At 44.6% G+C, this 23506-nt stretch overlaps 1 protein-coding gene across 4 annotated transcripts in view; it reads right to left on the bottom strand.

The window, feature by feature from the left end:
• The window catches only part of MIB2 (MIB E3 ubiquitin protein ligase 2), a 90974-nt gene that overhangs the window by 30588 nt on the left and 36880 nt on the right, over positions 1-23506 (bottom strand). For all 4 annotated transcript variants that reach the window (XM_073656832.1, XM_073656828.1, XM_073656829.1 and 1 more), the window contains exons 2-3: positions 15062-15414; positions 5792-5963 (exon numbers count right to left, since the gene is read on the bottom strand). In XM_073656832.1, the coding sequence (XP_073512933.1) occupies positions 5792-5963; positions 15062-15308 (419 nt within the window). In that variant the 5' untranslated portion in view covers positions 15309-15414. The remainder of the gene's footprint in view (positions 1-5791; positions 5964-15061; positions 15415-23506) is intronic.

Here is a 23506-nt window from a genome sequence, read left to right on the forward strand (position 1 = left end):
GCCATAATACAAATTCTAACAGTCTATTCAGTAGGACTATCAGCTGTGTATCCACCAGACTTCTGCACAACACAACTGATGGTCCCAACCCCATTTATAAGGCAAGAAATCCCACTTATTAAACCTGACAGGGCACACCTGTGAAGTGAAAACCATTTCTGGTGACTACCTCTTGAAGCTCATCAAGAGAATGCCAAGAGTGTGCAAAGCAGTCATCAAAGCAAAAGGTGGCTACTTTGAAGAACCTAGAATATAAGACATATTTTCAGTTGTTTCACACTTTTTTGTTAAGTATATAATTCCACATGTGTTAATTCATAGTTTTGATGCCTTCAGTGTGAATGTACAATTTTCATAGTCATGAAAATACAGAAAAATCTTTAAATGAGAAGGTGTGTCCAAACTTTCGGTCTGTACTGTATATATATATATACACATACATACATACATACATACATACATACATACATACATGTATTGAGGCGGCAGGCCAAGCAATATGGCAAAAATAATGGTGGTTTATTAGCCTATAGTGGCAACGTTCATTACTTCTTATCTGGATGGTTTGTTCTTTGCCAGGGAGGCTCTGCACCCATCTTACCCTGGTCTGCTGCTCCTGCTTTTCTATTATGTATGCATATATGTATGAACAGTATATAAATATATACATATAGACAGGAAGACTTTCTGCATGTAGGAGGTCAATTGTCGAGGCTGAATGCTCACATTATGTATGTATGTATATATATAATGTGAGCATTCAGCCTCGACAATCGACCTCCTACATGCAGAAAGTCTTCCTGTCTCGTTCCTTTGCTCTGCGGGGATGTGGACTATTCTCCAGTACATACGGGATGCTCTCGGCCATTCCAGCAGCCGCTCTATGGCAATTTTTACAGAAGATTATGTTTCAGTAAGGCATGCTAATTTCTTGGGAGATTGTCTCAGATGACTTTGATGTTCTTTGCAGAAGTTGCCAATTAGCTGAGAACACGATGTATTTTTTTTTTTTTTTTTTTTAACAACCACAACATTTATTCTATTGCCAAAAGCAGAGTGCTTAATGAGGAAAGAAATATACACATCTTCAGACAACACAACGCATGAGATAATTAAGGCTTTATTTTATGGGCTTTTTATTTATGAAGCTTGGTGTAAATGTAATTGTGATAAGACAGTGATTTCTGCTGCAGCGATGCTGCTGTATATTCTCATATAAATCTCTGCTACTAGCCAGCTACAAGGAAGTTGTCTCCCTCTATTGGTGGAGTGTAGAATTGCAATTTTAGAACATGAGATCCATTCCCTGTGGGGTCTGTATTCTCCCCTATCTTTCCCCCCCAGAATTTTTTTTACCAGGGGTGCCCAAACTTTTACATGCCACTGTAAATTTGTCTGACATGGGTCTTACTTAGTAAATACTTTTATTTCCTATACAACACTAATTCAGGAGTACCTTTTCCTATAACTTTATATTATGCCGTTCCTCTGTTACTCATCCAGGAAATTTATGAATAAAATGACAAATGGGTACGATCATGCACCAGTCATATATATATACCCCAAACCAATCAAATCTGGCCTGCACTGATGGGACAGTGTCAGACTATGTAGGGACATGTTGTAGAGTCTGCGCAATCCCTGTACATAGCTGGCTGTGCTGCTGCTTTTGGCACCTTCTGGATACAGCTGATTTCATCTATTTGCTTTACTAAGAGCCTCCTCTCTCTCAATATTAGCTTACCTCCCTCCCCTCCTTTCAAAGATTGCAAGGTCAGCAAGAGAAAGAAGAGGAAATACAGTGCACAGTAGGATTGATAAAAGGGTAACATTAAGGCCCCGTCTCACATAGCGATATCGCTAGCGAGATCGCTGCTGTGTCACGGTTTTGGTGACGCAACAGCGACCTCACCAGCGATGTCGCTATGTGTGACACTTTGCAACGATCAGGCCCCTGCTGTGAGGTCGCTGATCGCTGCAAAGTGTCCTGGACCATTTTTTGGTCGTTGGCCTCCCGCTGGCCAGCACACATCGCTGTGTGTGACCAGTGGGACCAACGATCAGGCTGGTATCCATGGTAAACATCGGGTTACTAGGGGCACACGCGCACTTAGTAACCCGCTGTTTACCATGGATACCACTCTGCTACTGTGCACGGGAGGTTACCGCTCACGGTAGCAGAGTCGTATCCATGATAAACATCGGGTTACTAAGTGCGCGTGTGCCCCTAGTAACCCGATGTTTATCATGGATGCGGCTCTGCTAAGGTGAACGGTAACCTCCCGCGCACCGTAGCAGAGTGGTATCCATGGTAAACAGCGGGTTACTAGGGGCACACGCGCACTTAGTAACCCGATGTTTATCATGGTTACGAGCCTGCTCCTGCTTGCAGCAGGCTGGTAACTGGAGCAGGACATCGTGGAACGATTCTTTCCACGATATCGCTGCTCCCCTGATCGCTGGTGAGCCTGCCTGTTTGACAGCTCACCAGCGAAGTATTAGCGATGCAGCAACGATCCCTGACAGGTCGTATCATTGTCGGGATCGCTGCTGCATCGCTTAGTGTGACGGGGCCTTTACTTTTAGGGTATTTCGTACATTAACGCTTAAAGAACAAGGCTATTTTACATTTTTGTTTTTCCTCCCAGGTTTTCAAGTCCCATAAATTTTACAATTTTCAACCACTATATAATGAATTGAAATTTGTGGGAAAAAAAATTCCGGATTTCGGTTTTAAGATGTAAATGGTAACTTTATTCTGTGGGCAGAGTAAAATTACTGCATTTACAAATTTATATAACTTTTTTCTGCTTCACTACTTTAAAAAAAATAAATAAATAATAATAATAATAAAAAAAAATTCTCGTTAATGGGAGCTGTGAGAGCTTTTAATTTTTGCAGACAGAGCTGTGGTAGGGCTTAATGGGAGTACTAACTTTACAGGTCAGGGGGTCATTATTGGGAAGCCATGACGAACCATTCAATCCCAAGATTGTGTCACGGTTCGGGTAATGGTGTGATAGAGGCGGTAACCCCCTCCATCTAAGCACGTAGATGTCGTGGTCGTGCTTGACCACAGCATCTAGGTGTTTACGCTGCCACGAAGTTCAAATGCACTGTTCTAGCTACCAAGGAAAAGAATGAGGAGATCACACAGGTTGTATCAGAGTGTAAAGAGGGAGGAGAGTCAGTAGGAGTAAAGGAAATTATATTAAGGAGAGAACACAGTAGCTGTTTCGTTATCTGCAGTAAAGGAAAGCACAACAGGAATGAAGCTGTGCTAGTGCATCAAAGCTTGTGAAGACCTCACATCCAGCATGTATTACCAGGAGGGCAATCCTCACAAGCTGGAAATCATTAGCAGTATGTGCCAACTATACTGCACCTTTTGTTTCAATATTTTAGTCCCAAAACTAAGATTAAAAAAAATAATATCCCTCTTGGTCAAGTAGCAGCTTACACCATGAAAAGTATTAAAAGCTTCTTATGCTACCCAGTAAATGGAAAAAGACTTGTCTAGCTGTATTACTGTGCAGTAAGTCCCCACCAGGGGGAGATGATCCCATTAAATTAATACATTTTTTCCGCCTTGCATCTTGGCTTTTCATTAACTTCTCTTACGGCAGCATCTTCTGATGAACTGCCAAGATCCCTCCTTCCTACTGTGAATCCTGACATCAGTAATCTTCCATGCAGGTGGATGCTGAGCTAATGATCCCACTCCTCCTCAACACCAGACAATGGAAGAAATCAGTAACACGAGGCCCAGCGGCAAGGATTCTCTATTCTCACAGCGGCCCATAGATTTTCACGATTAGTAAGACTGTGTTTAACCCTTAGATTAGTAAATGCACAGAAATTCTTTGGAAATATGGGTCTGAATTAACCTCAGCTGGGCCAGCTATAGAGCGATAATACATTTGGATCAGATTGTGTCAAGGCTGGAAAGTGATGGATCTCCTTGAGGATATCCTGCCGTTGTAGGGAGTATTACAGGCAATGCTCCCCGGGAAAACTAGCAAATTAGCACTCCTCAAGAAGGAAAAAAACTCAATGCCAGACCCATTGTTAGATATATCAGATGTCTCTGATATCTGTAATCAAGTTTCAAGACTTTTTAAAGGGGTTATCCTAAAGTCAAAAAGGGTTTTTGACACAATTTTAATCATGGGGGTGTCAGATCACTGGTACCCCCAGCAATCAATAGTGAATAAAGCGAAAGGTGCAATTGTTCCCGGCTGTTCCATTCATGCTCTATGGGGCGGATGGAGATAGGCAAGCGCTGTACTCGCTGTCAGTTCCATAGAGAATGAATGGAGAAGCTGCGCGATCTGAGAACCAATCAGATGGAGATAAGCAAACACTGTACTCGCTGTCAGTCACATAGAGAATGAATGGAGAAGCTGTGCGACCTGAGCTCCAATCAGATGGAGATAAGCAAGCGCTGTACTCGCTGTCAGTCCCGTAGAGAATGAATGGAGAAGCTGCGCGATCTGAGCTCCAATCAAATGGAGAAAGGCAAGCGCTGTAGTCGCTGTCAGTCCCATAGAGAAGGAATGGAGAAGCTGCGCGACCTGAGCTCCAATCAGATGGAGATAGACAAGCGCTGTACTCGCTGTCAGTCCCATAGAGAATGAATGGAGAAGCTGCGCGATCTGAGCTCCAATCAAATGGAGAAAGGCAAGCGCTGTAGTCGCTGTCAGTCCCATAGAGAATGAATGGAGAAGCTGCGCAACCCGAGCTCCAATCACACTGCGGACTCGGGGACCACCGTTCTGGTCATCCTGTGGATAGATGATAAGTTTTGATTTCTGGAAAGTTCCTTTAATAATGGGTCTCAGCGGCTATGGCTATGAGATGGGGTTCACTTCTGCTATAACTTACACCCTGTGCAAATTATAGCTAAGCTGTTGAGCTGTGTTTGCCGCATCCCCATCCACTAAGACCCACACACTCTCTTTAAAAAAAAATAAAATAAAACAAATCGAAAAGTGTCATAAAAAACAAATTCAGCAGCAATGTGTTGCGCGAGAAATTAGAGATTTTTATGTGCACTACTCATGTCATCAGACCCACTGTTTCCGCTATGCGGGTACTGGGCCATACTACCTCATCTCTATAAGTCGTTTTGGAAATATTACTGCGCTTGGTGATTTTAACTCTCACAAGATCTCCAGTATCAAAATCAAAACAGGACATGTTGCCATCAAAACTTGAAAGTAGTGCAATCTCCGGCTGCAACTCTAGATTATTCAATCTCAGCATACAAATAACATTAAAGGGATTCTGTCAGCAGGTTTTGCTATGTCATTTGACAGCAGCATGATGTAGGGGCAGAGACCCTGATTCAAGCGATGTATCACTTAGTTTACTTGGTGCAGCAGTTGTGATACAATCACAGTTTTCTCTGCTGCAGATCTAGCAGATCTCAGAATGCTGAGCTGTGTATAACCCCGCCACAACACTGATTGGCTGCTTTCTGTGCACACTGTATATCTACATGAAGCTGCCAATTAGTGGTGGGGGTGTGGTTGGACCAGGAAGCACAAGACACCTAGTCTTGTAGTGATAATCTCCTGCTGATAAAACACTGATTGTACTGAAACAGCAAAACACAGTAAGTGACACATTGCTGGAATCAGGGTCTCAGCACCTACAACATGATGCTCTCGGATTACATAGCAAAATACTGCTGACAGATTCCCTTTAAAAGATGGCGCCAGGACCAGAGTCGATCTGAGACCATCTCTCTTTGTTTACAGCTGTCCTAATTCCCTCTCTCCATACTTACGGCCGTGAATGGGCAGTCTCATATCTCTCGAACGCGTGGGACAGGTCATGCTTGTTGTTCATGTAGCACTGAGTGCACAGGTCATAGTCGAAGCAGACTTTACACTTCCAGCGCATTCCACGAATCCCATGCTTCTTGCAGCAGTCACAAATGATATTCGGATGACGGACACCTGAGGAACAGGACAAAGTTTCATGACCAGGTCATGGCAACACAACATTCATGACAATGAAATAACGGACTGTGCATATGAGAAACTAAAGTTCCTACCATTTCGCTGCTACAGAGTCCGTCCCCCTAGCTAACTAGTCTTTATAATCTGGTGCAAATCTGTCAGAGATCTGGTCCTAGTTCTGGCTGCTCTCTACCTACCATCAAAGTCTTATAAGTAACAGCGGGCAATGGGAAAATCAGGGATGAACGAAGGGGGGAAAGCATTCAAGTTATTAGGGAGGGCAGCTCATTCAGGCTGTAGATAGGGAGGAAAGTACAGGCTCTGAGCTGTAGAGAAGGACATCACTCCAAACATTAAGCTGTGCTGTTAAACAGGAATTACTGAAGGCAGCAGCATACTGGACACATAGGCCTCATATCCAGCATGTATTACTTACAGGGACAATCCCACAACAGAAAATCCTGAAACCAGGAGCAGGTTGTAAACTGCATGTCAGGGGGATTAAAAATTAATGCAAGAAAGAAGACTAACTTTTTCTTAAAGGGGTATTCCCATGTTGTACATTTATACCAAATCCATACATTTGCCATAACGCAATAGTACTTTCAGAGTCCACCAATGGAATAGTCATTTATCTCGAGAACGGGGCTCCGTCATGTACTTCTGTTGGAGGGAAGGTAATCGCAGTTTCCTCTCAGAGGCACGTGTTTAAAAATAGATGCAGGCCCCACGGTGGGATAAGCATCTACTATATATTTATTACATATCATTCAAATGTTTGAGATGGAAATACCGTTTTTAAAGGAAATCTGTCAGCAGGTTTTTTGTCATATCATCGTGTTGCATAATGTGAGGGCAGAGAACCTGATTTCAGGGATGTGTCACTTATTAGGATGTGTGCTGTAGTTTCAATACAATCAGTGTTTTATCACCAGGGGATTATCATTGCAGGACTAGGTGTCACATGCAAGCCAGTCCAGCTAGTTTGCATAACCCCACCCCCACCACTGATTAGCAGTTTTCTGACAATGTACAGTGTACACAAAAAGCTGCCAATAAGTGGTGTGGGCGGAGTTATACACAGCTCAGCATTCTGAGCACTTCTACATCTACAGCAGAGAAAACAAAGATTCTATCAAGATTGGACCAAGCAGCCCCGTAAGTGACACATCGCTGGAATCAGGGTCTCAGCCCCTACATCATGATGTTCTCGGATTACATAGCAAAATTTGCTGACAGATTCCCTTTAACTATAGGTAACCACTAACATACAGTACAGACCAAAAGTTTGGACACACCTGCTCATTTAAAGATTTTTCTGTATTTTCATGACTATGAAAATTGTACATTCACACTGAAGGCATCAAAACTATGAATTAACACATGTGGAATTATATACTTAACAAAAAAGTGTGAAACAACTGAAAATATGTCTTATATTCTAGGTTCTTCAAAGTAGCCACCTTTTGCTTTGATGACTGTTTTGCACACTCTTGGCATTCTCTTGATGAGCTTCAAGAGGTAGTCACCGGAAACGGTCTTCCAACAATCTTGAAGGAGTTCCCAGAGATGCTTAGCACTTGTTGGCCCTTTTGCCTTCACTCTGCGGTCCAGCTCACCCCAAACCATCTTGATTGGGTTCAGGTCTGGTGACTGTGGAGGCCAGGTCATCTGGCGTAGCACCCCATCACTCTCCTTCTTGGTCAAATAGCCCTCACACAGCCTGGAGGTGTGTTTGGGGTCATTGTCCTGTTGAAAAATAAATGATGGTCCAACTAAATGCAAACCGGATGGAATAGCTTGCCGCTGCAAGATGCTGTGGTAGCCATGCTGGTTCAGTATGCCTTCAATTTTGAATAAATCCCAAACAGAGTCACCAGCAAAGCACCCCCACACCATCACACCTCCTCCTCCATGCTTCATGGTGGGAACCAGGCATGTAGAGTCCATCCGTTCAATTTTTCTGCGTCACACAAAGACTCGGTGGTTGGAACCAAAGATCTCAAATTTGGACTCATCAGACCAAAGCACAGATTTCCACTGGTCTAATGTCCATTCCTTGTGTTCTTTAGCCCAAACAAGTCTCTTCTGCTTGTTGCCTGTCCTTAGCAGTGGTTTCCTAGCAGCTATTTTACCATGAAGGCCTGCCGCACAAAGTCTCCTCTTAACAGTTGTTGTAGAGATGTGTCTGCTGCTAGAACTCTGTGTGGCATTGACTTGGTCTCTAATCTGAGCTGCTGTTAACCTACGATTCCTGAGGCTGGTGACTCGGATAAACTTATCCTCAGAAGCAGAGGTGACTCTTGGTCTTCCTTTCCTGGGGCGGTCCTCATGTGAGCCAGTTTCTTTGTAGCACTTGATGGTTTTTGCAACTGCACTTAGGGACACTTTCAAAGTTTTCCCAATTTTTCGGACTGACAGATCTTCATTTCTTAACCCCTTTAAAGCCCATGACGTATTAATACGCGTCTGTGCCCTGGGCTTTGAGATCCTGACCCGTATTAATACGTCATGGCGATCGCTCGCGCACACAGGCTGTGAGGGCGCGATCGCCGCCGGGTGTCAGCTGATTGTCACAGCTGACACCCGGTACTATGTGTAGAGAGCGGTCCCGACACATTAACCCCCGCAATGCTGCGATCGAAGTCGATCGCTGCATTGCGGTGGCTAAGGGAAGGTGATCAGTATACTCACCTCCTCTTCCGGCCTCCAGCGCTGTCTGCCGCGGCTTCCCGGATGTTGCCATGACGACCCGATGTCGTCATGACAACATCCGGGTCACCAGACAGCAGGAAGATTTTTTGGTCATGCGCAGTGCATGACCAAACTATCTTCTGACTGTGCAGCGCTGACAGCCTGCATGGCACAGGGATGGTGCTCCATCCCTCTGCTATGCAGGCGATCAGAATAAAAAAAGTGAAAGTCCCATAGTGGGACAAAGTAAACAAATAAAAAAAACTGTCAGAAAGTGAAAAAAAAATAAATAAATAAATAATTGTAAAAAAATCTTAAAAAAATAAAAAAAATAATCCACCAAAAATAAAAATATAATGTACCCATCAATAAATAATATTATGAAATAAACAAAATACAAACAATAAAAGTACACATATTTGGTATCGCCGCGTCCTGAATGACCTGACCTATAAAACTGTCCCACTAGTTAACCCCTTCAGTGAACACTGTAAAAAAAAAAAAAAACGAAGTAAAAAACAATGCTTTATCATCATACCGCCAAACAAAAAATGGAATAACACGCAATAAAAAAGACGAATATAAATAAAAATGGTACCACAGAAAACGTCATCTTGTCCCGCAAAAAACAAGCTGCCATACAGCTCCATCAGCCGAAAAATAAAAAAGTTATAGCTCTCAGAATAAGTTATAGCTCTCAGAAAGCGATGCAAAAAAAATAATTTTTTCTATAAAATAGCTTTTATTGTGTAAAAGCGCCAAAACATAGAAAAACAATATAAATGTGGTACCGCTGTAAACGTACTGACCCAAAGAATAAAGCTGCCTTATCAATTTTACCACACGCGGAGTAGAATAAAAAAAATTTAAAAAAAAAACAAATCCTGAATTGTTGGTTTTTGATTATTCTCACTCCCAAAAGCTGGAATAGAAAGCGATCAAAAAATGTCACGTGCCTGAAAATGGCACCAATAAAAACGTCAACTCATTCCACAAAAAACAAGCCATCACATGACTCTGTCGGCCAAAATATGGAAAAATTATAGCTCTCAAAATATGGCGATGCAAAAACTAGATTTTGCAAAATATGTGTCTTTTAGTGTGTGACAGCTGTCAATCATAAAAACCCCATATGATTCTGGTATCACTGTAATCGCACCGACCCAAAGAATAAAGTCGTCTAATCACTTATACCGCACGAGGAACGGCGTAAAAAATAAACGCTAGTGCTGGGGTTGGGGTTGTTTTTTTTTTTCAAAAGTAAAAAAAAAAAAGATGACGAAATGGCAACTAGTGTTGAGCGCAAGTTGAGTTTGCATCAGATGCTCGGGTATGCATTGAGTATCGCGGGTGCTCAAGTCTCTGCCCCATATGCTTCGCGGCCAAAAATACCTTGCGGAGATTGCCTGCCATGCACGAGCGATCCCCGCATGTTTTTTTTGGGTGTCTAATAACCGTGAAACATGCGGGGCAGGGACTCTAGCATGTCACTCTAGCACCGTTGATACGTGGTGCATACCTGAGTACCCGATGCAAACTCAAGTAGCGAGCACTTGCGCTCAAGACTAATGACAACTTATTCAATATGATGACCTAATGTCATCAAATTCTGTGTCGTACCTCTGGGTTCAAAATGTTAACTATACCCCTTGATAAAATCCTTGAGGGGTGTAGTTTCCAAAATGGGGTCACTTGTGGGGGGTTTCCACTATTTAGGCACATCAGGGGCTCTCCAAATGCGACATGGCGTCCGCTCTTGATTCCAGCCGATTTTGCGTTCAAAAAGTCACACAGTGCTCCTTCCCTTCTGAACTCTGCTGTGCGCCCAAACACTGTATTTTCCCCACATATGGGGTATTGGCGTACTCAGGAGAAATTGCACAAAAGTTTTTGGGGTCCATTTTCTCTTCTTACCGTTGTGAAAATAAAAAAATTGGGGCTAAAACATAATTTTTTTTGGAAAAAGTTAGATTTTTTTATTTTCACGGCTCCGTGTTATAAACTTATGTAAAGGACTTGGGGGTTCAAGGTGCTCACCACACATCTAGATAAGTTCCCTGAGGGGTCTAATTTCCAAAATGGTGTCACTTGTAGGGCACATCCGCTAATTATTCAAGCAAATTTTACAATCAAAAAAGTCAAATGGCGCTCCTTCCCTTCCAAACCCTGCCGTGTGCCCAAACAGTGTTTTTTCCCCACATAAGGGGTATCTGCGTGCCCAGGGGAAATTGCACAACAAATTTTGGGGTCCATTTTTTCCTGTTACCCCTGCGAAAATAAAAAAAACTTGGGTCTAAAGTAACATTTTTTTGAAAAAAGTTAAAAGTTCATTTTTTTCTTCCACATTCCAAAAATTCCTGTGAAGCACCTGAAGGGTTAATAAACTTCTTGAATGTGGTTTGAGCACCTTGAGGGGTGTAGTTTTTAGAATGGTGTCACTTTTGGGTATTTTCTGTCATAAAGACCCCTCAAAGTGACTTCAAATAAGATGTGGTCCCTAAAAAAATGGTTTTGTAAATTTTGTTGGAAAAATGAGAAATTGCTGGTCAACTTTTAACCCTTATAGGTTCCTAATAAAAAAAAATTTTGGTTCCAAAATTGTGCTGATGTAAAGTAGACATGTGGGAAATGTTATTTATTAACTATTTTGTGTGACATACAGTACAGACCGAAAGTTTGGACACACCTTCTCATTTAAAGATTTTTCTGTATTTTCATGACTATGAAAATTGTACATTCACACTGAAGGCATCAAAACTATGAATTACCACATGTGGAATTATATACTTAACAAAAAAGTGTGAAACAACTGAAAATATGTCTTATATTCTAGGTTCTTTTGCTTTGATGACTGCTTTGCACACTCTTGGCATTCTCTTGATAAGCTTCAAGAGGTAGTCACCGGAAATGGTCTTCCAGTAATCTTGAAGGAGTTCCCAGAGATGCTTAGCACTTGTTGGCCCTTTTGCCTTCATTCTGCGGTCCAGCTCACCCCAAACCATCTCGATTGGGTTCAGGTCTGGTGACTGTGGAGGCCAGGTCATCTAGCGTAGCACCCCATCACTCTCCTTCTTGGTCAGATAGCCCTTACACAGTCTGGAGGTGTGTTTGGGTTCATTGTCCTGTTGAAAAATAAATGATGGTCCAACTAAACGCAAACCGGATGGAATAGCATGCCGCTGCAAGATGCTGTGGTAGCCATGCTGGTTCAGTATGCCTTCAATTTTGAATAAATCCCCAACAGTGTCACAAGCAAAGCACCCCCACACCATCAGACCTCCTCCTCCATACTTCACGGTGGGAACCAGGCATGTAGAGTCCATCCGTTCACCTTTTCTGCGTCGCACAAAGACACGGTGGTTGGAACCAAAGATCTCAAATTTGGACTCATCAGACCAAAGCACAGATTTCCACTGGTCTAATGTCCATTCCTTGTGTTCTTAAGCCCAAACAAGTCTCTTCTGCTTGTTGCCTGTCCTTCGCAGTGGTTTCCTAGCAGCTATTTTACCATGAAGGCCTGCTGCACAAAGTCTCCTCTTAACAGTTGTTGTAGAGATGTGTCTGCTGCTAGAACTCTGTGTGGCATTGACCTGGTCTCTAATCTGAGCTGCTGTTAACTTGCGATTTCTGAGGCTGGTGACTCGGATAAACTTATCCTCAGAAGCAGAGGTGACTCTTGGTCTTCCTTTCCTGGGGCGGTCCTCATGTGAGCCAGTTTCTTTGTAGCGCTTGATGGTTTTTGCAACTGCACTTGGGGACACTTTCAAAGTTTGCCCACTTTTTCGGACTGACTGACCTTCAGTTCATAAAGTAATGATGGCCACTCGTTTTTCTCTACTTAGCTGCTTTTTTCTTGCCATAATACAAATTCTAACAGTCTATTCAGTAGGACTATCAGCTGTGTATCCACCAGACTTCTGCACAACACAACTGATGGTCCCAACCCCATTTATAAGGCAAGAAATCCCACTTATTAAACCTGACAGGGCACACCTGTGAAGTGAAAACCGTTTCCGGTGACTACCTCTTGAAGCTCATCAAGAGAATGCCAAGAGTGTGCAAAGCAGTCATCAAAGCGAAAGGTGGCTACTTTGAAGAACCTAGAATATAAGACATATTTTCAGTTGTTTCACACTTTTTTGTTAAGTATATAATTCCACATGTGTTAATTCATAGTTTTGATGCCTTCAGTGTGAATGTACAATTTTCATAGTCAGGAAAATACAGAAAAATCTTTAAATGAGAAGGTGTGTCCAAACTTTTGGTCTGTATTGTATGTGAGCCATGGCACAGACGTCCACAGCCTTTCATAAAGATGGAAGCACCTAATTAATATCAAATATTCTGAAGTAGTGAACCAGTCCCATAAATAGTTTCTGGGATTTCACTATCCACCAAAACAGGGGAAAAAAAGGTTTCTGTCCTGAAACCTTGAGGGAAACATAACAATAAAAAGCAAAGTTCAATTATGAAAGTTTTACAGTCTTCTTTCTTCTTGAAGTACGAGTCTGGTAGAGGTAAATCTCTGAAGAGTTCGACAATAAAAAGGATTTATGTTTTTTTTTTTTTTAACAGTTCAGTTGCTCCTTATTTCTTAATCTGTGCACTACTTTCCGGATTAAAAAAAAAATGAACCCTCAAGCGGATGTGACAGATCTTCTAATATGTCTATTTAAATGAATATTTGCTTTCTCGTGGAATAATAATTATGGAGCAATGCACAACTGCATTGTGTCATTCCTCTGTTATTTCTTCTGGAAGTGTATGAAGAACCTGACGACTGGGCATTACCATACCCATCAAAAGGATTTATCCTTCCACAATCTGACATCGTCAGTCCTGACTGATTGGTGTAAAGCAATGAGATACACCTCAAGGGGAATAGTAACAAGCAGTTATCAAGTTATACATTTCCAGGAGGAATAAAACAAGAATGTCATAACCCAAAGAGTGAGGAGACTTATAAGCCATGCATGCTCCTCCTAAATATTTAATATTATTAAATATTTAATCAGAATCTCAATTTGCAGACACGGTGTTTCGGGCTGTTGCCCCTCGTCAGTGCAAGTGTGAGTTCTGGTTTGGCTGGATGAGAGGCGTCAGACCGGTATCTAGGTGTAATATTTCTCCTTGCGGAGAGTGACGTGCTAAGCACGTCGGGTGAAGAGACTTTTAAAGCAGCAATGCTCCTCACCTCTAGATACCGGTCTGACGCCTCTCACCCAGCCAAACCAGAACTCACACTTGGCACTGACGAGGGGCAGTACCCCAAAACACAGTGTCTGCAAATTGAGTTTCTGGTCTTGGCTTTTTATCCTAAGTCATGTGATAAGGCTCGTTAAAGGGTCACTATTGACTTTTAGGATTGCTACTTCCTGTAGGTGGCGCTAGAGTTCTAGTCCTCTTCCTCTCTGAAGAGACAATCTCCACAAGGAGAAACTTTAGACTCAGTCCCGAGCCTCTCACCTAGCCAAATCAGTTCTCATACTTTGTACTGATTAGGGCCAACAGCCCGAAACACCGTATCTGTAAATTGAGATTCTGATTTGGCTTTTATCCTAAGTCATATTGCAAGACTCGTTAAAGGGTTGATTGTGACTTGTAGGATTGCACCTTCCAATAGGTGGCGCTATAGAGTTTAAGTCCTCTTTTTCTCTGAAGAAGCAATTTGCTTATTTTTTTATTGAGACATCCTTAAAAAATGAGTATAAAAAATACAAAAGAATCATCTAGGTGAGCAAAAGCCTCAAATAAGTATATATTATACTTCTTGTAGTAAAGGTAGGAACAATGTCTGTGAAGTATTGTAATGACAATTACAAGATAAAATAACATGAGCAAGATAAACCAATACAGTCGCTAAGCATTAGAGATGGGAACTCAAAGATGTTCAAAAGTCCAAAGTTTACAGTACGGTGCATAGGAAGATATACTGAGTGTAGTAGGACAGAGAGTGATGAAAAGGAGGAATTTCGCGTGTTTCGCATCAAGCTTTGTCAGGGGGAATTACATGAAGTATGAGAAATGGGAGTCTTCTGTTCATTTAATTTATTCTTTGTGTCTAGCACTGAATTTTTTACACTCTTCTGTTAATGATGTATCAATAAAAGGTGATTTTTTTTCTTATATAAATTTCTACTTATTGACTCAAACATTTTTTTTAAAGTAACCTATGCAAAAAAAACTTTAAAAAGTTCACTATATTTTCTTTTACCAGAGAGCAGTGCATTGTGGTGGGGCACAAATAAACCACACAAGGAACCCAAGAGGGAACTAACAGATATTTTTTTTTTTTTACTTTAGATGTGAATGAAGAAGGAAAATCCATAAAACCTACAATCAGTAGAAGGTAAGTAACGTAAAGTATATACAAATGACTCAGTACATGACTTGGTACATACCTGTCTGGGCATTATCATACAGCAGCAGGTCGTAAGCTCCTTGGAATCCAGTGCGATAGTTTGTCCTAGTGCCGTGATCCCATTGAACCACCACGGTTTTATCAGGGGTTGTAGGGCTTCCTTGCCGTCCAATTTCCACCACAGTGCCTACACTGCCCTCGCCATTGTCCTGGTTTGCCCATTTCCAGTCAACTCCTCGAACAACACGCATTCCCACTTGCATGGCTGCAGAGGGGTCCCAGTCCATCTCAAGCCTCCAGTGGAATTATGGGGCCCATTAGGATCGGAAGGATTCCCGAAAACAGCAGGTAAGGTTCTGGCACAGGTTCCAGCTGTGTGGCGTCTATTTAGCACTGATGAAAAAAATAGGGAAAAAATAGCAAAATTAAAATGAAAAAAACCCTTTCCCTTGCCCCTCACCCCCACAAATAAAAAATTAACTCTGTTTGGAAGGCATCACAGTAGTGTCGTAGTAGTAGCGGCGAAACCTGTGGTTTGCTGTAAATAGCTGGGGGCACAGGGGAAGCACGGGCGAAACGGCAAGTCGTGGGAAACCACATGTAGTTTTGTCATGTGATTCACCGCCATGAGGCACTCGACAGTCCTGTGACTTCTACTTGAAAAGCCAACCTCCCTGGGACAATAGGGTGACAAAAAATATTTCTACTATAGTTCTCAAAAGGGGTGTCCCCGCAGACTATACAACTAAAAATGTTTGCTATTTAGCAGTCTGACAAAGCTGACAATCCCATGGGGCACATAACTACCAAAACTGACATATGGGACAAAGTCAGAGACCAGCAGCCGCTTTCACTTCTTAAGGATGCAAGTTTCAAAGACAAAAGAGAAGCGGCCGCTGACTGGCTGCAGGGCCCCTGCGACATAAAGTTACACCAGCACGGGGAAACCAGGCGACAGCGTAGATACCAGAGGTGAGTATAGGCTGTCACAAGTTTTCATGGATGAATATAGTGACTTGGACAACCCAAGATATCGGTTTAGAAGCACACCGCTCCCCTCCCATCCTCCTGCTTGCTAGAAGAGAGTGTGCTCCTGGTTGATTGACAGTTTGAACCAGTAACATCGTCACACCGCTGGCTCGATCTGTGTGCTCTCTGATGCTGCAAGCAGAGGCAGCTTTCCCTCTGCAACAAGGAGCACAAGGGCACTGAAGCTGGCCAGATCCAGAGCAGCATTACAAGCTCTATTGCACACATGTCAAACTTCAGCCTGCGGGCAAAATCTGACCCGAATGGTGGTTTTATTTGGCCCACAACACCAGCACCAACACCCCTATGTGAGGCCCATTATTCTGTATGGAGGACTGTGTGGGGCCCAATATTCTGTATAGAGGACTATGTGGGGCCATTATTCTGTATGGAGGACTATATGGGGCCCATTATTCTGTATGGAGGACTGTGTGGGGCCCAATATTCTGTATGGAGGACTATGTGGGGCCATTATTCTGTATGGAGGACTATGTGGGGCCTATTATTCTGTGCTGAGGACTATGTGGGGCCCATTATACTGTATGGAGGAATATTTGGTGCCCATTATACTGTATGGAGGACTATGTGGGGCCATTATTCTGTATGGAGCACTATGTGGTGCCCATTATACTGTACTAGCTATTGAGCCCGTTCTACGCCCGGGTGGAGAGCATTTTTATTGGTATATGGTCTCCCATGCTGGTATGTGCTGCCCCCCATCCTGGTATTTGTACTGCCCCCATCCTGGTATTTGTACTGCCCCCATCCTGGTATTTGTACTGCCCCCATCCTGGTATTTGTACTGCCCCCATCCTGGCCCTCCATCCTGTTATGTGCTGCCCTCATCCCTATCCTGGTATGCATGGCACCCCTCACCACTAATCCTGGTATGCATGGCACCCCTTACCCCCAATCCTGGTATGCATGGCACCCCTCACCCCCAATCCTGGTATGCATGGCACCCCTCACCCCCAATCCTGGTATGCATGGCACCCCTCATCCTGGTATGCATGGCTCCTTCATACCCAATCCTGGTATGCATGGTACCCCATCCATCATCCCTATCCTGGTATGTATGGTGCCCCTCATCCTGGTATGCATGGTACCCCTCATCCCTATCCTGGTATCCATGGCACCCCATCCCTCATCCTGATATACATGGTACCCTCATCCCTATCCTGGAATACATGGCCCCTCATCCGAATCCTGGTATGCATGGCACCCCTCATCCCCATCCTGGTATGCATGGCACCCCTCATCCCCAATCCTGGTATGCAAGGCACCCCTCATCCCCAATCCTGGTATGCATGGCACCCCTCATCCCGATATGCATGGCACCCCTCATCCCCAATCCTGGTATGCATGGCACCCCTCATCCCCAATCCTGGTATGCATGGCACCCCTCATCCCCAATCCTGGTATGCATGGCACCCCTCATCCCCAATCCTGGTATGCATGGCACCCCTCATCCCCAATCCTGGTATGCATGGCACCCCTCATCCCCAATCCTGGTATGCATGGCACCCATCATCCCCAATCCTGTTATGCATGGCACCCCTCATCCCCAATCCTGGTTTGCATGGCACCCCTCATCCCCAATCCTGGTTTGCATGGCACCCCTCATCCCCAATCCTGGTATACATTGCACCCCTCATCCCCAATCCTGGTATGCATCCTGGTATGCATGGCACCCCTCATCCCCAATCCTGGTATGCATGGCACTCCTCATTCCCAATCCTGGTTTGCATGGCACCCCTCATCCCCAATCCTGGTATACATTGCACCGCTCATCCCCAATCCTGGTATACATTGCACCCCTCATCCCCAATCCTGGTATGCATCCTGGTATGCATGGCACCCCTCATCCCCAATCCTGGTATGCATGGCACTCCTCATCCCCAATCCTGGTTTGCATGGCACCCCTCATCCCCAATCCTGGTATACATTGCACCGCTCATCCCCAATCCTGGTATACATTGCACCCCTCATCCCCAATCCTGGTATGCATCCTGGTATGCATGGCACCCCTCATCCCCAATCCTGGTATGCATGGCACCCCTCATCCCCAATCCTGGTTTGCATGGCACCCCTCATCCCTCAATCCTGGTATGCATGGTACCCAATCACTCATCCTGGTATGCATGGCTTCCTCATCCTCAATCCTGGTATGCATGATATCCGATTAAACACCTGAACAAGGAATGTATAAGCGGGGCCCAATTGCAAAACTAGACAACCAACAGAAGATTAGACCCCTAAAATATAACTTTTATTCGAATATGCTAAAAAGGACTCAGTAGTCACCATAACAACAAACACAAAAACAAGACAAAGTGCCAGGGAACAGGGATAAGTCACACATCAGTCAGGAAGGATTACAGGCTCTATCTGTCCCTATTTTGTCCCTAAATTCTCTCCCTTCCTGACAGCGGAGGTTGGCACCCTAATTTTTGCTCCGTGGCGCCCCCGCTCAACGTCGGTGTCCCTAATATCCCTGGTAAATCTCTATCTTTATATTTAAAAAACCACAATCGTGAATAAAAGATAGAGAAAAGTGAACGTACAGATTAAGAAGCCGACAATTCATCATAGATATGCATTTAAGGAGACCCAAGTCTATATATTGCGACAATAATAATAGCCCTGGGAATTTTTTAGAAGGTAAAATTTGTCTCAAGATAGCTGGTTTATTACATTCATACACAAGCCAGCATATACTAAATAACCAAAGCTAATAAAGCTGGTTCTGTTATATATGAGACTAATCCCCAGAAGTAATGCCCACAGACCGGTATCACATGTGCATCCTGCTCTATGTCGTTCTAAATTGTCAGAGCCAGAATGTGATAGAGACTGTAACACATACAAGCAAAACAAATGACCAATTCTAAATGCCTTATAACAATCTCAATATCATTTAGTAAGGAATAGCATTTATCATTGGTAATGCATTATGTCACATCTCATAGATATCAAAGAAATAACACAGATCATTAGTGATTCCTAATATCCTATGTCAGAAAATACAGGGACTTAGCACTTATCATAGATAGTCCCTTATATCATGTCCCAAATGCAAAGACAGTCTGATATCATATAAATAGACAGGGAGCAACACTTATCATTGATGATCCCTCATATCTCGTCCCAACGCGTTTCTCCCTGGTACTCTCCAGGGTTCATCAGGGGAACTGGAGAGGCAATCAATCCTTCTCTCCAGACGCTCAGTCAGTGCTGCTCCTCATCCCTATCCTGGTATGTATGGTATCCCTTATCCTGGTGTGCATGGCACCCCATCCCTCATCCTGGTATGCATGGTACCCCGCATCCCTATTCTGGCATGTATGGTACCCTTCATCCTGGTATACATGGCACCCTTCATCACAATTCTGTATGTGTGGCACCTTTCATCCCACAATCCTGATATGCATGGCACCCAACCCCTCAGCCTGGTATGTATGGCCCCCTCATCCCTATCCTGATATGCATGGTACTCAATCCCTATTCTGTTATGCATGGTACCCCTCATCCTGGTATGCATGGCACCCCATCCCTCATCTTGGTATGCATGGCACCCCATCCCTCATCCTGGTATGCATGGCACCCCACATCCCTATTCTGGTATGTATGGTACCCCTCATCCTGGTATACATGGCACCCTTCATCACAATTCTGGTATGTGTGGCACCTTTCATCCCCCAATCCTGATATGCATGGTACCCATCCCCTCAGCCTGGTATGTATGGCCCCCTCATCCCTATCCTGGTATGCATAGCACCACATATTCCTATTCTGGTATGCATGGCACCCCATCCATCATCCTGGTATGCATGATACCCCGCATTCCTATCTTGGTATGCATGGCACCCCTCATCATCAATGCTTGTATGCATGGCACCCCTCAGCCCCCAATCCTGGTATGCATGGCACCCCTCACCTCCCAATCCTGGTATGCATGGTCCCCTCACCCCCCAATCCTGGTATGCATGGTACCTTCACCCCCCAATCCTGGTATGCATGGAACCCCTCATCCCCCATCCTGGTATGCGTGGTCCCCCTCACCCTCCAATCCTGGTATGCGTGGTCCCCCTCACCCTCCAATCCTGGTATGCGTGGTCCCCTCACCCTCCAATCCTGGTATGCGTGGCCGCCTCACCCCCCAATCCTGGTATGCGTGGCCCCCTCCTCCCCCAATCCTGGTATGCGTGGCCCCCTCATCCCCCAATCCTGGTATGCGTGGCCCCCCTCATCCCCCAATCCTGGTATGTGTGGCCCCCTCATCCCTTTCACGCTGCACACATACAAAAAAACCCAAACACTTATACTCGCCTTTCTTCCCTGTGCTCCAGCGCTGCGTCCCGTTCTGCCGGAGGCCGGGGGAGAAGTGGTGCCGGAGTATGCGCGTGCCCATACGGCGCTGTCCGGCACCATTTTGCTGAAGACACACTGCAAATGTATCTTCAGTAAAATGGCGCCGGATAGCGCTATGCGCATTCGCCGACTCCGACGCCTTCACTCCTACCCTGGTCTCCGGCGAGAAGAGAGGCGCCGCGGCAACGCTCCTCCTGGTCAGGTAAGTATGTAAGTATGGCGCCTGAGATTGCGGTATGCGTTCAGTGCCTATGCATACCGCGACTAGAGATGAGCGGTGTTCGACTAGAACTGTTTGCCAATCTCAAATTCAAGCTGTTTTGGGCGGTGTTCGAGTTGTTCGACGAACCCGAACGATTTGCAAAAAATTCGGCTGTTCGAGGTTATGTTCGATAACTGTTCGTGCACCAAAAGCGTGTCCTGCATGTCTGGCGCTATTTAGAGCACCAATCATGCAGGGATTGTCTGCCACTCACTGTAATGCCACAGCCATGGTGGTTGTGGCATTACAGTGATTGCCCAAATCGATGGGAACAGTGCCAACAGTGAAACATGAAAAGCCGGCAATTCAGCAGCGGCATACACCGATACCCGACAATTTAGAACCGAAAGAATAGAGCTTCACACATAGATTAGATAGATAGAAACATGTCAGCCACATATATATGAAGTACAGTGACAGTGTTGATTACTGTACTTGTCATTTAGTGTAAAGGATTTATCAAAAAAAATAATAGTGTTTTCATGCACCGTCTCTTTAAAAAAGCCGGCCGGCAATTCAGCAGTGGTACCCGACAATTTAGAATAGAAGGAATAGAGCATCACACATAGATTAGATAGATAGAAACATGTCAGTCACATATATAAGAAGTACAGTGATAGTGTTGATTACTGTACTTGTCATTTAGTGTTAAAATAAAGGATTTATTTAAAAAAAAATTGGCGTGGGGTTCCCCGTAATTTTAGGCTCTAGCGGAGGTTAAGCAGACGGCTGGGGCAGATGTTTGAACCCTGGGAAGGGGGTAATACCCACGGAGCTTCCCAGGCTACTAATATCAGCCCCCAGCGGAATACCTAGCCTTTACTAGCTATTAAAATGGGGGACCCCCCCAAAAAAATGACGTGGGGTCCCCCCTATTTTAATAGCTAGCAAAGGCTAGGCAGACAGCTGGGGGCTGATATTAATAGCCCAGGAAGGGTGCCATGAATATTGGCCCCCTCCCAGGCTAGAAACACCAGCCGTCAGCCGCCCCAGAAATGGCGCATCCATAGGATGCGCCAATTCTGGCACTTAGCCTCGCTCTTCCCACTGCCCTGTAGCGGTGGCAGTGGGGTAATAGGGCTGGGGTTGATGTCAGCTTATAATGCCAGCTGACATCAAGCCCAGGTTAGTAATGGAGAGGCGTCTATAAGACACCCCCATTACTAACCCCATAGTCAAAGTTAAAAGAAAACACAAACACCCAGAATAAAGTCCTTTAATTGAAATAAAGACACAATCCTTTATTGTTCTAAATTAAACCATACTTACCATCACGCCCATTCCAGCTGAAGCCAACGATCTCCTGCAATAAAAGTAAAATAATAAAGCAACCTCATCCTTACCTTTCCATGGTTCCCAGACAGCTTCAGCTCTGCTACATCGAGATGACAGGCTGGACCGCAGCAGAACGCTGCCATCCAGCCTGTCATCCCGCAGACACTGAGAAGCGCAGGCATGCTTGCGCTCCTCAGTGTCTCGCTGTGACGGCATAAAGATGAGCCAACAATGAACTCGGCTCACCTCATGCACGTCACTGACAGCGTGGGAGAATTCTCCTGCACTCAGCGCTTCAGCGTGAGAATTTTCCCACGCTGTCAGTGACGTGCATGAGGTGAGCCGAGTTCATTGGACATGAATGAGCTCACCTCATGCACGTCACTGACAGCGTGGGAAAATTCTCACGCTGAAGCGCTGAGTGCAGGAGAATTTTCCCACGCTGTCAGTGACGTGCATGAGGTGAGCTCATTCATGTCCATTGAACTCAGCTGACCTCATGTACGTCACTGACAGCGTGGGAGAATTCTCACGCTGAAGCGCTGAGTGCAGGAGAATTCTTCCATGCTGTCAGTGACGTACATGAGGTGAGCTGAGTTCATTGGACATGACCTCGGCTCATCTGGATGCCGTCACAGCGAGACACTGAGGAGCGCAAGCATGCCTGTGCTTCTCAGTGTCTGCGGGATGGCAGGCTGGATGGCAGCGTTCTGCTGCGGTCCAGCCTGTCATCTCGATGTAGCAGAGCTGAAGCTGTCTGGGAACCATGGAAAGGTAAGGATGAGGTTGCTTTATTATTTTACTTTTATTGCAGGAGATCGTTGGCTTCAGCTGGAATGGGCGTGACGGTAAGTATGGTTTAATTTAGAACAATAAAGAATTGTGTGTTTATTTCAATTAAAGGACTTTTTTCTGGGTGTTGTGTTTTTTTTAAATACTTTACTAGAAATTCATAGTGGTCATGTCTAATATTGGCGTGACCCCATGAATTTCGGGCTTAGGGCCAGCTGATAATGCCAAGCTGGCCCTAACCCCTTTATTACCCAGTGAGCCACCGCACCAGGGCCCTGGATGAGTTGGGTACAGCGCCAGAAGATGGCGCTTCTATGAACGCGCCATTTTCCGGGGTGGCTGCGGACTGCAATTTGCAGCTGGTGGGACCCAGAAAGCTTGGGCCTCCCTGCGCTGCAGATTCCAGCCCCCAGCTGCCTAGTTGTACCTGGCTGGACACAAAAATAGGGCGAAGCCCCACGTATTTTTTTTTTAATTATTTCATGAAATTCATGAAATAATTAAGAAAAAAAGGGCTTCCCTATATTGTTGTGTCCGGCCAGGTACAAATAGGCAGCTGGTGGTTGGGGGCAGCCCGTTCCTGCCTGCTGTACCTGGCTGGACACAAATATAGTGCGAAGCCCCACGTCAATTTTTTTTTTAATTATTTCATGAAACTAGATGGTGGCCCGATTCTAACGCATCGGGTATTCTAGAATATGTATGCGGCAGACCCGGTGCAATCAGCAGAGCGGTGTTTAAATTTGGCGCCAAAAT

This window comes from Phyllobates terribilis, unplaced genomic scaffold (genome assembly GCF_046119375.1).
Source record: "Phyllobates terribilis strain yellow unplaced genomic scaffold, ASM4611937v1 Scaffold_12__6_contigs__length_324123572, whole genome shotgun sequence".
Lineage (NCBI taxonomy): Eukaryota > Metazoa > Chordata > Amphibia > Anura > Dendrobatidae > Phyllobates > Phyllobates terribilis.